We start from the raw sequence: 14,893 nt of genomic DNA on the forward strand, positions 1-14,893 counted from the left end.
GCATGGAAAAAGCCCAAACTTAGTGTAGCAAAACACAAATTTGCAGTTACGCATCTAATGGTGAGGAAGAGGCTTTTACACAACAAAGATTTGGAGATCTGGCAGATAGAGACCTTCAAGCTGTTGTTTTTAATGCCCAGTTTTTGCTGAGACATGCTAAGGGCCCAGATGATAGGAATGCATAAACATCATGCTTGGTGAAAAAAATCTTAGTATTTTCCCCTGTGTAAGAGCAAGCAAGAGAGTAGAGTGTGAAGTAACTAAAACTTGAAGTTTTAATGTCTTCTTATTAAGGCTGAGCTCCTTTCATTCCTACTACCTAGTGTTCCCCGATGTTGTCTGAAGAGTCCTGACAATTCAGTCATTCAGCTCTTGAACTTCTACAAAAGTTCATTTGTACACTAGTATGAAATGCCATTTCCCCCTCATTAGTTTCTATGAGGAAAATTTAATTACACAGCCTGTCTGGGAGAAATAATCTGAAGGAGGAAGCTGTACTGGGTATCTTGTGTCATCTTGTTCTACGTCAATGCCCAGGTGCCCAGGCTGCTCAGGGAAGTGGTAGAGTCGCCATTCCTGGAGGCACTTAAAAGCATGTAAATGTGGCACTGGAGGACATGGAATGGTGGTGGACTTGGCAGTGCTGGTTAATGGCTGGATCTGATGATCTGAAAGGTCTTTTCCAACTAATCAATTCTATGACTCTGAGCCCTCACATTTTGTGTTTGAAATTATCATGTGTGAAATGCGAGAGAACACTGTCATGAGCTCCAACAGCTGACCTTCTCTGAAGTTTCTCTCAAATCTCAAAGAAACATGAGGTAGTTCTGAAATACAGGATTTCCATCCCCAGGACTGGCCCATGTCACCCACTCCCCTGGGGCTACAACAGCCCAGGGACACCAGCAGCCTGCAGCCACGCCCTGTTCGAATCACGCTGGTGGAAGTAAAGTTCAAGGTAACCTTATGGATCAGGGTCATATTACTTTTCAACACCTGCCCATGTCTATATAACCACACAATGCCTCCCTGTGTGGCAGAATGGCCCTCCCCTTCTGCCGACGTGTAGCTCCGACATGCTGTTTCCTGCCACAGGGAGCTCTGCCTCCATGGCCACCAAGATCCCAGCTGAGAAATTTGGGAAATGTCAGTGTGAGACATACCATTCTGAAGGCATCCTGTACCAGATCCTTAACAAAGAGCATGGAAGTGAGACCAAGTGGCATCAGCAGAATTGCAGTCCCCGCTGCTGTGCAAGAAGCAAAGGCTGCCCTTGTTTGGACAGGAGAAGAGTTGTCCTGAGAACACCAGAAGCCACATGCAGAAGAGCTTCTGAAGTGCTGTTGAAGACTTCAACTTTTATTAGAAACCTACCTTCTTTTTATCACATGCCTTGGGAGGATCAGTTTGTCCTCATCCAACAGAACTGGGCCCCTCTATTTGTCCTGGGCATGGCACAAGAAGGAGTGGATTTTGACCTGAGAGAGATTCCAGGCACCAGTTTATTGAAAAAAATCCTCCTCAATCAGTTTTCAACAGCTATGAATGAACTGGACAGTTCATCAGCAGGAGCATCTTTCACAGAAGTTCAGAAGATGAAGAACTTGTTGTGGAAATTCTGGGACTTGGACATAAGTGGAAAAGAATATGCCTATGTTAAAGGGATTATTCTTTTTAATTCTGGTAAGTCCTCCCAGAAATTACATGAATGATTATGTACATAGAAAGATATTTGATATTTTTATTTATGTATAGAGAATGTTTTGTTTTACTTATTTCTATGAATACAGTTAAATGTTCTCAAAAACCTGTATTCCACGATTTAACAGTTTTTTCTGCCTGATGTGGCTTATTTTGGTTCCTTGGATACGTGCAGTATGTCACCCACCATAAGCCAAAACAACCTCTGTCTGACAAATTTTAAGTCATAAAGAATTGTGTAACTTCAAACTGACTTCCAGTTCAAAGGTAATACAGCACGGGAGAGATGGTACATGGGCACATTATGTGAGCTTTAGAAGTATTTTAACTAAGGCTTCCTCAGTAAGAAGAACACTGGAGAAAAGAACCATCTGATTTTCATCAGTGAGGCAAAAGAATGCTATGTTGAGGTTACACAGCTTTTATGTATTTATATCCTTTATTTATATAATTTAGTATCGCTATTTTCAAAGCCTGGGACAGCAAACTAAGACTTCTGATTGAATTCTCTCACTTCTAATGCCAAGTTCAGGCTCCTTAGGAAGGAAGGTTGCCTCAGTCAGCACCATAGAATGCATGAGTCATTAAAAGCTGAGCTCTAAGTCCACTAAAGTAAATGGAAAAACTTATTGACTCCAGCCTGCTCTGGCTCAGATGCCCAGCTCCTTCCACAGCAATCCCTACTGCTGGCTGCACTGTCAGCAGTGTGCTGTACTTGGGATTACACCAAAAGGATACTTGAATGCTTCAGTTATTCCATTATATTTCTCATGGTGCATGGTTTATAGGCTGTGTGACTTTACATTTGTTTCCAATGGGATTAAAATTCTGATTCTTGAGGTGTAGTGTCATCCAGATGCTTGGTATTGCCTTGAGTGTCTATGCCACAGCATCAAACCAGAAGAGTTTCTTTCAGTGCAAGCTTTTTTCTCAATAAAATCAGGCTAAAAGAAACCACTATTTATATCCAGGGGGATGATAAGAGGAGAAAGACCTCATCTGCAGCAGCTTACCCAGTTTAACTAGCTGGCATTTTTATTGTCTCTGTGGATAAAATACAATTTTCGCTTAAGGAGAAACAGCAGTAGCAGGGTTATGTTCTGGATTTGTGCCTCCTAAAAGCCTGCTGCTTCCCCAGGGTGCCGTATGAGAGAGCCAGCAGCCTCGATGCTGTCTGCAGACACATTCCACAGTTTCAGGAATGACACTCAGCTCTTAGTTGGGATGATCCTATTTCCTGGAATGGAATATTTCTCCATGAGCTGCAGAAGACAAGCTAGAGAGCATCAGTTGAGCTCAGATTCAGTCAAGCCTCTGTATGAAACAGAGTCACCGTCTAAGTCTGGGCTGAAACAGGTACTCAGGGCTTATACACAGCCCAAGCCACCCTTTGCTGCAAACAAATCTGTACAGCTGTTGTTTCGCAACTATTACTTTTAATAGTTTTTCAACACTTTCCACAAAACTCAGAAAATGTTTTCTACATATTTGCAACACATTTTCAAACTTTTCAAGTTTTGGCATGATGTTTGGCAAAATGCTACTATTTTTGCAGGCCTCAGTTCTAAAAGGATTTCAGGAAGTCAGCAGTAGTGACTAACTCTCTTTTGGATTACAGAGTGCCTCATTACCACTCTTAATGTTTTTATTCTGTTTGGACCACCAAAACTGACTGAAGCAATGGGGAAGGGCCAGGACCAGAGCAGTCCAGAGCTGGGTCATGAGCTGGAGTTCAACAGGACGTCCAGGCATGCAACTGTAGCAGCCATCACTTGGATAAGAAGCATGACAATTATGCAAAGTCTTGCTTGTACCCTGGGTGATCTCTTGTGGCACAGACATTGTGCTTACTCTCATTAGAAAAATCCCTTTGGCAGGAGGGTGTCAGGCAGCACGATGAAGTGTAGGTCCTCCTACAAGAATCATAGAATGCTTTGGGTTGGAAGGGACCCTAAAGATCATCTAGTCCAACCCCCTTGCCATTGGGAGGGAAACCTTCCACTATACCAGGTTCCTCAAAGCCCCATCCAGCCTGGCCTTCTGGGAATGTGGCACTCACAACATCTCTGAGCAAGCTGTTCCAACACTTCACCACTTTCACAGTAAAGGATTTCTGCACGCACATCTGACCTATGCCTACCTGCCTTCTTTCAGTTCAAGGCCATTCCCCCTTCTCCTATCATTACAGGTCCCTGTAAAAAGTCCACATCCAGCTTTCTTGTAAAGCCCCTTTAGGGTACTGGAAGGCTGCTCTAAGTCTTTCCAAAGCCTTTTCTTCTCCAGGCTGAACAACCTAAGCTCTGTCAGCCTGCATTCATAGGAGAGGTGCTCCAGCTCTCTGATCATATTCAGGGTCCTCCTCTGGAGTCATTCCAGCAGGTCCATGTCCTTCTTATGCGGGGGGCCCCAGAGCTGGAAATAACTGTGCAGCACCTCTGTGTGGGAGGCTCTGGCTGTGTTACTGATTGACCACATCTGGGCCAGCAAGAACCTGCAAAGAAGAAATTGTGCACCAGCCCCTGAGGGGAAACCAGCACCTTGCATCAGCAGAATCCAGACTCTTCAGACCATATTGGCATCACCACTCTTCCCAGGGGAGCTTTGGCTGGGTAGCTTTGGAGCTGTCTCTGTATCTGTGGGTGAGGGGTCCAGCTGCAAGGCCTTCTCTACTTGGACCCAGGCAATAAGTCAAAGGAAGGAGCTGTTCTGCCACACAGAAACAGCACAGAGTAAGGTGAAAACAATTTTGTGGTTTTGACAATTGTCTGAAGAGCAATTGGGACTGTACAGTGAAGAGATGGGAATAGCTAAAACCAGTGTGGTTATTATATCAGTGCCATACATATGCATATTTATGTACACATATATATTCAAAAATTCCATCAAGGCTGTGACAGGGGTTCTGTTAAAAAAAAAGGATACTCTTAAGAGGTTTACAGTTTAGCTGGAAACATGTGTTTGACTGAATATTATTGCAACATATCTCAGAACAAGAAGTGTCTCATAATATGTAAATTAAAACCAGTGTTTGGTTACATAGAAAAGAAGACCAAATGGGGAAATTAGGCATATTTGAATAGATAGAAACTATTGCAACTTCATCCTGAATCCACAAAATCCTGACAATTTCCTTTCCATGAAAAATCTAACATTTGGAATCATCCTCACAGCTTGCAGCTGCTGGTAATCCTGGGGGAGATGACTTTTGCAAACACTTAATTTCTGGCTAGCCTGGTTGCAGGTTTGGCTGAGGCTTCTTCTCCTCTGGCAGTGATGTCTAGGAAGAAGACAGTTGCTGAAGGCTGACAACAGTCAGCCAGTGACAGACTGAAGGAAACCAAACCAGATTGGTTTTGCCTTGGTACAGGGCACTAGTCAAGAATGCTGAACTTCCCACATGGAAATGAACGATCCTCTGTGAAACACACCTGGTGTGAGCTATGCAGATTCTGTTCCAGGGAGGTATGGGGTCAGTCACTGTAAAAGTTGCCAGATAGTGTGTTCTACCCTCTGTCCAGACTGCAACAATTCTAGGAGATAAAAGATATCCTTAGAGAGTGAGGACAGGAGCAACAGGTTGCTGAGAGCTACATGACAAGCCAATCCCTCCAGAGGCAGAGGATGAACACAGGGTGTCCTTAGCACTGAATTCTGGCACCCACAAACACCCTCAGTGAGCCAGCAGGTCACATGCTACGAGAGGTATGTGATTGAGGCTCAAGACAATGACTCCACAGGGCAAAGGCCTCTCCTTCTTCAGACACTCCTCTTGCTGAGGCACTCCTCTTGCTCATTTTAGACTGTAAATGAAAATACCTAGACAGTATGGTGAACCACAGTGCCCCAGCTTCGTCTAGTAAGCAGAAGCAAAAGTAGGGTGGAGATGGGGCTGGGTATACTGGAAACCTACATCTTCAGGCTGCGAGCCTGCTCGCTGCTCCAAACCATCATCTCCATCTGCTGGTGTTACCTAGGTAGGGTAGATTAGAGCTGGAATATTTCCACCTGCCCAGACTACTATCTCAGCATCATTTGGTGGGTAAAAAACACTACAAAACTTCTTTTCCATCTGTACTGAATCAAAATTACCTGCTGTTACCATTTCAAAGCTGGATTTTAATGTAATGGGCTAGATTCCAGTGTGATTACAATTTTGCCCAATGCTCATTCAAATTATTGAGCTACTCATTCTTCTTTTTCCAAAAAATATGTTTAGGGAGTGTTTATTTTTTTTTCTATAGAGAAAGTAGTGCTATAAGCCAGAAATCCAGATACCCATCATTACAAAAGGCACAGAACAGAAATGTTTACTTAGAATTTGTTATTGTACTTTTTGTTTTGACAGAATGTCATGTCCTGAAATGTCTCCCTTATGTACAATCACTTCAGCAGGAAGCTCAGAAAGCCCTGATGGAGTTTATCTCAATAATGTTCCATGGAAGCCTCAGCAGGTTTGCTTCGATTCTTCAGCTGATCACGTCTCTTCGAGACATTGATGCAGAAGCTATTGAAGAGCTCTTCTTCAGGCCCTTCCTAGAAGAGGCCACCCTAAATGTACTACTTCTAGAAACCATATCTATCAAGCCAGACTGGCTTTGAAAACAAATGACATCTGAGCAATAAATATTTCATTTTGAAGAGATGAGAAAATATTATGAGCTATATAAACACATTTCAAGCAAATCATTGATGCATATTTGTAAGCCATTTATGCTTCAAAGATGAAGTAATTTTATAACATTTTAGAATTAAAAGCAGAGAAAATGAAGCATTTCATGATACTGTGTGTATTAAAAACCCCTTAGTCTAAGTTTAAAGATTGTCTAGGAGCATCAGCATACTTTCCAGTTGTGCTAGGTTCAACTGTATTATTTCTAATGAGCATTTTTCCAGCTGTTTATGCTTTTGGCTTTAAGGAACAGGGGCAATGGTAAATTTTATTCAGTTTAAGATAGATACATAAAAGGCTGGTCAATGGTAAAATCACTATAAATCCTTCCTTTTGCTTGTCAGTCCCTGACCCCAATCCTTTTTCTGTTCCACTGAGGCCTCGAGTCCTTGGCTGTAATTGCACGATGGAGCTCCCCCTTACTAACTGCTTTCTTATAGGTTCTTTTCGAAGTCTTGCAGCCAACTGTGGACATTAAATCCCTCTCCCATCATTTACAAAGTCCTTCCCTAACTAAGGAACTAAACAACATGAACCAAAAATTTGTTGATTGGACAAAAGCTGTTGTTCAGGGTTGTTTCCAGAATGGGAATAACAAAAGTTGAAAGTTATAGTGTCGTGCCATAAGCAACAGAACTAATGTAGCCCAATTTCCTACACATTTAAGACCTTCTCCCTTTAGCACTGCCTGCACCCTTTTATAATTACCCTCATTTCCTTCCAAATTGTCACCCTGTTATTTTAAAAGTTTAAAAGTTCTTTTAAAAGTTTTCTATGCCTTCTGAGTTTACATATTTCTATTGGAGTGTCTCACACACTGTTATGTAAATAATGATTTTTTTGCATTCTTCTTTGTGGGAGGAGAGAATGGATGGACTGTTGGTTTGACCAGAGGTGGCAATTTCACCCTCCAATCCAATGCCACTTTTGGAATTCTATATATTGTGAGGTCAGAAATAAAACTTCCTCTTTTCCTTCTTTTGCATCTTGAGTGAATGCGTAAGTTATTTAATGTCGTAGTGTGACACCAAATAATGTCATATATTCGTCGGATAGCAGGAATGCTAAAATCCGGTTTCCTACATGTGTACAATCTGTTCCTACCTCTCTCACTGCAAGAGTTCCATGTTTCCACCTCCAAATGCACTATGGCATGCCCCAAAAAGTCTCTGTCTCCTACCCATCTGGCTGGAGAAGAGGCAGCATGTATTGGGGTGGGTGCCAAATGATGTGTGCGCTGACTGCCCATCTGTCAGGATGAAAAAAGCATTGAGCTTATACTTTAGCTGCAGCAGGGGAAGCTATTTGTATACATTTTCTGTCCCACTCCTTTCACAATGGTTTGCATGAAACTGAAGGGAATAATTTCTGTGTTTTTTCACTAGTGGATCCAGCCTAGTTTTGCTTGGCAAGAGGGCTCAAATTCACCAAATGGGGGCTGAGAGGCAGGTAGACAGACAGCACAACAAAGAGTATGATAGCTTAGAATTCCTTAGAATGTCAAGCTAAAGTCAAAGGAAAGAGAACTTTCCTTTGAGAACTTTTCTTTTTCCCCTATGTATATATGTAAAAATGCACATCAACAGAGATGGATGTTGTAAGGACTTCTACAAGCCAAATAATTAAGGAAAACAGAAGTTTAAATAATAATAAGAGTTTAGTACCTATCATTTTTGACAAAAGAACACACATTTTTCTCCCACTTTGTTAATCAAGGAGTAAATTGAAAATAAATTGCAAAAAATGAAGGGGAAGAAGAAAACCCCAAACAAGGCAAACTAACTAAGCCCCTGGGTAGTAGTGATCACAGAACTAACAACCTCTACAGTAAACACAACTCCCTTTCCGATGTTCCTAAGCTAACTGAACCTTTCAGAACTGTGGATTTTTGGACTGATATTTTCCGTGGAAAGCCCTCAGAGTGGAAATTTTCAGTAGCTTTTCTTTTGTTAAAATGGTCCAATAGTACTGCCACAGACCTGCTAAAGTGCAGGGTGACAGGATATTCCATGGTGAGTTGTTTGTGATGCTGAATGAAAACATTAGTTCCAGACATTTGCTTTTTGTCTGTTCTTCTTAAGATTTAAGCAAGCAGAACACATCTAAAACTGGCATTTGTACATTTGGTATCTACAATATCATTTGGTAGCAGACATATGAGTTCAAACACCTCCCAAGTCCTATAAGCTTCTACCTCTACTACAGATGCTCTACGTGCACCCAGACAGTGCAGCACAGGCCGGGGTGGAAGGAGCAGGGCTCAGCTGGCTTTGCACATGCAGCAGCTTCTGCAATGGAAAAGGGAAGAAGGGCTATGCTCTCATCTCAGTGCTCCCACTGCTGGTTTGAAGAGGGTAGAGAGGGGAAGGAATATCCTCAGCTCAGTGGGAAGAGTGAGGAATTTTAGGAAGAGGTAAAATGTACAGAAAATATGCATAATGAAAAAAGTCATGGGGGCATAGAGAAAAGAGCAAAAAAAGCCAAACAAACAAAAAAAAAAAAAAAAAGGGGAAGAGAGGGACAGAAGCAACTTATTAATATTATTAATAGAGATCATTTCTATGTAGAGTACAGCTTACCTTCGTAGGTCAAAGGCCTGCTTAATGACACACCAACAACCTGAACCCAGGTCATGGTTCATGGTTCTGTAGCCTGAATTTCAGGCTAATGAAAACACACCAGACAGTCTCTGCTCACAGCTTTATTATAAAAAAATATGTTCAAGGTCTTTGACTTTATCTACATGTACAACAATTTCAACTCAGCTCTCCTTGAATTGGAGGGCACGATGCCAACAAGTTCCATGGCTTGGCTCAATTTGAAGACAACACTGTACTTGCTGATGATTCTTTTAGCCTGGTGTCAGTCTATGTAACTATATCTGAAAAGAGTCCCTAGTGCTCCACAGGGAATATTGTGGTCAGCATCTTGGATTTTCAAGATGACTTCACCTTCTACTGTGAGAGCAAATACTAGGCTTCAAATGGAACTCCCACAAGATCTGATACTCATGGATCTCACCTCACTGTGCTTGAATACAAGATTCTTCAGAAGATCAACAGATCTTATCTTGGTATCCTGTTCAAACGAGCTAGGATACCACTTGTCTTGCTGAGGACAGAGTAAGAACCTGTATTTACTGTATTTAAGCATCACATGAAGTTGGAGGCTGTGCAGGTACAAGAAATTGGAAGGAACAGGAGAGGTAAGGGATTGTGAGCAGAGGTTAGGAGCAAAAACAGGAGCTCTCCCTGGAAAGTGGAAAGGCACAGCACCAGACAGCCTTTAGAAGTCAATTGAAACAATGAATGAAGAAGCAGAGACAAAAATGAACAGAAGGCAAGAGGATGAACACAGAAAAATCCCTACTCCAGAAAAAAAAAAAGAAAAAAAAAAGAAAAAAGAGAAAGAGGGAGAGGCAGGGAGAGAGAAGCAAGGAAGAAGGGTTTGTCAGCACTTTATTCAGTTTCTGTGATTGAAAACAGAAGCACTGTTTCTCCAGCTGTGAAATCCATCAATGTGGCATGTGTATCCATCTCCCTCTAGTGCCAAGGAGACGACAGTATTGCCATCACCTAGAGTGTGAGCCCAGCTGCTGGAAGCGTGCCTGATAAAACACCCACCACTGCTGATGACCCAGCCAGGGCTTTCACTCAGGGGCACCTCTCCTCTCCTGTTGCTGACTTGTTCAAAATAGTGTATGGCAATGTTTTCAAATTGTTAGAAGAAGCCTACATTTGCAAAATCAAGACTGAAAAAGTAAATTCAAATTGCTTGTGAAACCGTACTCCATCCTCCTGAATATGATCATAAACTCTTTTAATGACCTGATTACAAACTCCTGTAGTTTCCCCTCAAGACTCCCTGCCTTACTTGGGGCAAAGAATAGCCTGTGTGTGCTGTGGGAATTTGTTATTACTGTACAATGGAGGAGGCTGCTGTCAGCTGAGGCTCAGCAGCTTTTCTTGCAGCACCATTATTGCTGAATCTGAACTGAAATAGATCTGCAGTGCCAGAAACAATGCTCTTACAGTGAAATTGGTTGAATGACAACTTACAAAGTGTGGGCAAGCCACGTAAATTGAATTGGCATTATTCCAGACTGGTATTGTCCCAGAAAAAGGCTGCTACTAACAGTGTTAAATGGAGTAAAAGGTTATAGTTTTTCACAGTGGCAAACACAATATCTGGGAAAGGGTAGTTTGCAGAAGTCAGAAGGCTCTCACAGTTGCAATCTTGGTCACAACAGGTTGTGTCTCACACTTCCAGAATGATGTACAGTGATGTAAACAGTGAAAAATCAATCTGTGCACACCTGAAGTGCAGGAAGCTTTCACTGACTCTAATCTAGGTGTTTTCATTCCTCCTTTGTAAGAAGAAATGGTGATAATAATGCCTTCCTTTTTTTTTGACACATTTTTGAAGATTTTAATCAGTGTTTGAAAAGAGCTAAAAAATACTGTCCTTGAGAACATGAGGGAATCCCACTGAAAATTAATAAATTCAGTGTTCTACACTAAATTGAGCAGCACACAGTAAAGTGATGAAGAAGCCTACACATGACAGGAAAAGGATAAATAGAGAGGATATTGAAGACCAAGCTTTAGTAAGCATCAAATAAGGCAGTGATCTCGTAGCAAAAGCAACATGACATTTCAGTGGTGGGACCCATCTTGCAAGAGACTCACTTGCAAGTCTCTCTCAAACATGGAGCTAGACATGCTCTGAGGGAGACAGGCCTCCCTTCTCTCAGACGCCTGACTTAGTTTTGGATGAATCACACCATGAAGTGCTTTTCTTCTTCTGCCTATTGGTACAGCTAATAAGCCTATCTGGCCATTTCAGATTCATTGCCTAACTTTCACACAGTAAAAATGAGACTAATCCTACCTCTATGGCATATACAGAAGCAGTCTGGATCCAGTTTGCACCTGCAATATTAACTTTAATGCCTTCTAATTAATGTCAGAAGCATGCTTGGATTTGCAGTCCTGACCATTACACAGTAGGTTTTGGACTTATGCTTTCAGCTAAAAATGTATTTCTAATAACAAAAACATGATATAGGTTTGGAAACAAAGGTAATTCTGTGATTTCATTCACCTGCCCATAAATGACTAAGAAGACACACATAAGACAATCACATTTATAAATCTATGTCCTATCTATACTATCTATATTAATATTTCTATATAGTTTTTTTTTTTTGTTGTTTGGCTGGGTTTTTTGTTTCTTCGGTGGAATACCTTTCTTACATCTTTTGTAGAAACAAAGGCATTTCCTTCAAAACCTAAAATTTCACTTTTGCTAGAAAGCACTTGCAAGTCATAATCTCAGACACAATTTTATTTGCAGACAGGGCACTATTGTAAGGTATGGGTATGTGACATGTGCAGTTCTTCACTTCATATTAATACAGGCACACAAGGAAATATATGCTCCTTTTTTATCACAGGTCTGCTGATAAAAGCAGCCTGGCTCAGGGGAAAAAATGGAGACAACTCTCTTCAATAAATGCATGGTCTAAAAAGTATCAATTCCTGTAATGACAAAAAAGGACCCCACTGAAGCCAGTGTTACTATTGTGCATAAATCTTCAATCTTTCCCAGTAGGCTAGGAGAGAGGAGGGTGAGTCAGTAGTTTGGTTTTGCTTGGGCTTGTTATCAACTGTTGTCCTTATGAGATTGTGATTTTGAAAGTACAAGTTGTCATTCTTCCTGTGCTCTCTCTCTCTTTCTCTGCCTGCGGGGGTAGCAGAAATGTTGCAAGATGAAGCACTCCACATCTCACCGGAGATAAGAGCATCTTCATCAAAGGAAGACATAGCCACAGCTATCTGCAAGTAATCTCATGAGCCAAGAATGCAAAACTTCAAGTAGCGTGGGAATGGTCCCATTCCAGTCACAGCGGAAACAGTGCAACACACGCCCGCGCATAACCATAGACTTTTACTAAGAGGGAAAAATGGAAATCTAGTGGAAAAAATAAAGGTCTTGTTTGTGCAGGTGACCTCACAGTGAAGTGTCCAAAGTTCTTTCTTTACTAGCATCTTATTAGCAATGAAAAGTAATTGGCCATGCACCTGTAACAGACAAATGTTTACTTCCAAATATTCAAATATCTGTTGGTGCCTTGGAACATAACTCGATGCAGTAGATGGCTGTGGTCACTACAGCATGAGCAGGGGGTTGCACATCTATTGAGGAACAATGCAGCTCCTGGGAGCAAGACAAAAAGTATGATGACAGACAAGGAAGGGATACTCTAATCAGGAGGAACAGCGCACCGTCTCCACTGTGCAGCATTGTCTAGGAACTCAACACAACTGGGAGGGCAACCAAAGATGTAACAGCAAGTTGTCATTCCTGGTGAAATGGTACACACTGGTAGTGTATCCGACTAATCTGCCACAAAACACCAGTGTCATATAGAAGTGACTACAGAGGCATTGCATGTGGCTCCTGATCGTGCTGCTGTGGCACCTGGACTGGCAGGTGTTGCTCCTCTACTTCTGGGATCTTGAGTCCCCTTAGTCCTGCTACATCACCCTATACAGTCTCTGCATCCCTAATCTGCGTAGTTGTCACACTCTAAGACACTGAACATGTGAGCTCTGCACAGCCTTCTGAGGGTGTATGGATAGGGCGGACCCTCTCGCCCACACTCCAAGTTAGGCGAAAGCAAGCTAGTTCAGATCTGAAAGTCATGTATTTGCACAGATTTAAAAACTTGGGTACAGCCCTGGGCCACTCCAGCTACACAGATTCCAGAAGTGGGTGGCATCCAGTTGGCTTGGAAAATGAGTGAGGCAAATGTGTGTCTGTCTGTACCTGTCCTGGTCAATACATATGAGTCAACAGCATCATTATTAGGAAAATAAGATTAGGGCAGGGACTTGGAAGGTCCACCTACAACATCCAATCTGGTCTCACTCATTGTGGATATCAACTGTGTGTGGGATTGCATCCCCAAATTTATCAAGCTCCACCTGAAGATAATCTAGAATGTGTTTGCATACCCTGTTCCTAATAGGACAGTACATAATGGGACAGAGCTTCCTGATCTGATGGTTAGGAGCTTTCTAATTCCAATTCTAGATTACTAACATTTAATTATATGCATCTTCTTTCTACCACCAGTATCAATTCAAATTGCTTTTCCCACTCAAGGTGTTGGATATCCAAGATGTTTTTAGACAACAGTGGTGTCCCCGATCCGTCTGCCTCTGACAGCTCCACCTGCCATCCCTACTCTGATAGTTTGCAACTTCTGATCCACTTCTCACTCTCTTGCCTTTGGCTGAGGAGCTAATATTATGCTCACTTGACCCTCTGATGAAACTCGTTGATACAGAGGTGAATCTCAAATTTGCTTCCATCTATTCTCTCCTTCACCTGGAGGTCATTTTGTTTCCTGTTCTATGCCAGTATCACATAAGGCTTCATTGCTCTGTCTGAGACTCCACCTCTTAGCTATCTCAACTATATCTCCCTCTCCTCTGTTGCAACAGTCTTCCCTAATTTCGTCTTTTGTCATTCCATCATCTGCCTGATTTTTCATATCCCTTTCCATTACTGCAATTTAATTTCTCATTTTTTTCTTCTCTATCAGTTAGTCTTTTTTTGTTTTAATTTTGCAACTCCATCCTTCTTCCTCTCTTACACTTCAGGTAAGTTTCCTAGATCCTAGCCTTAAAGAAAGGATGAAAATTCTCAGATCTCCTCCTACAAATTGCTACACAAACCACCCTTGCTGTTGTTTGTTTTGGGTAGGTAGAGAATTCTTGCAAGAGTAATTTTTCCTTTGGTCTTACCTGAAACAGTCTTTCACAAGAAGGTGAATGTGTGCAGTCGCAGGCAGTAGCTTTGACAATACATTTGAAACCACCAGTAGGTCTTGTACCACCTCCTGGCACATTTGAAGGAAAACAACCTTAGGCATTCTTCTACTGCAATGTAAATCATTCTGGTATCTTCAGACCTGAGCAAAACCACTCCTGTTTTCTATCTCATCCTACTTCTTGCTATCACCTTTTCGGCATGCTAAGGAAAGTGTACTAGGAAAGCATACTTCTTTCTTTCCACTAATCTCATTTCTGGGTGATGTGAGAAGCCTATCAGGAAGACAGAGAAAGATGTTAGATAGCTTAAGTGTTCACACAGTCACCATATGCTGAGGAAATACACTTTGTTCTGCTGACCTACAGAATATTTTGACCTCTCTAGCTAACTTGCTTCTACTGTGCTGCCTGAGATCCCTCTTTCAAAGGAAACTGTTTTCATTCATTAATCTGAGTTAGTTTGGACCAATGGTTTTGCATTTTGGAATATGTTTTAGTTTACTGAGGTCTCTTCAAAAGAAAGCAGTACAAATCTATAGTTTATTATATGGGCAGTTTAAGAAAAACAAAATCAAGCTGTTTGGTGCTTTCTATAAAAAGGAGATGATACAGAATACCAATAGTTTGGGCTTTTTTTTGCAGGGGTGGGGGGGTAAGGGGTGGAGGCAGATGATTTTTCAAG

At 41.7% G+C, this 14,893-nt stretch overlaps 1 protein-coding gene across 1 annotated transcript; it reads left to right on the plus strand.

Moving 5' to 3' along the window:
* The first annotated feature begins 1,019 nt into the window (after nt 1-1,019).
* LOC100226875 (nuclear receptor subfamily 0 group B member 2-like) lies at nt 1,020-7,355 on the plus strand. Its single transcript, XM_002189417.6, has 2 exons — nt 1,020-1,683; nt 6,047-7,355. The coding sequence occupies exons 1-2, from the start codon at nt 1,077-1,079 to the stop codon at nt 6,298-6,300; spliced, it is 861 nt and encodes a 286-aa protein (XP_002189453.5). The 5' UTR covers nt 1,020-1,076; the 3' UTR covers nt 6,301-7,355.
* Nucleotides 7,356-14,893: the final 7,538 nt, after the last annotated feature.

This window comes from Taeniopygia guttata, chromosome 3, assembly GCF_048771995.1.
Source record: "Taeniopygia guttata chromosome 3, bTaeGut7.mat, whole genome shotgun sequence".
Taxonomy (NCBI): domain Eukaryota; kingdom Metazoa; phylum Chordata; class Aves; order Passeriformes; family Estrildidae; genus Taeniopygia; species Taeniopygia guttata.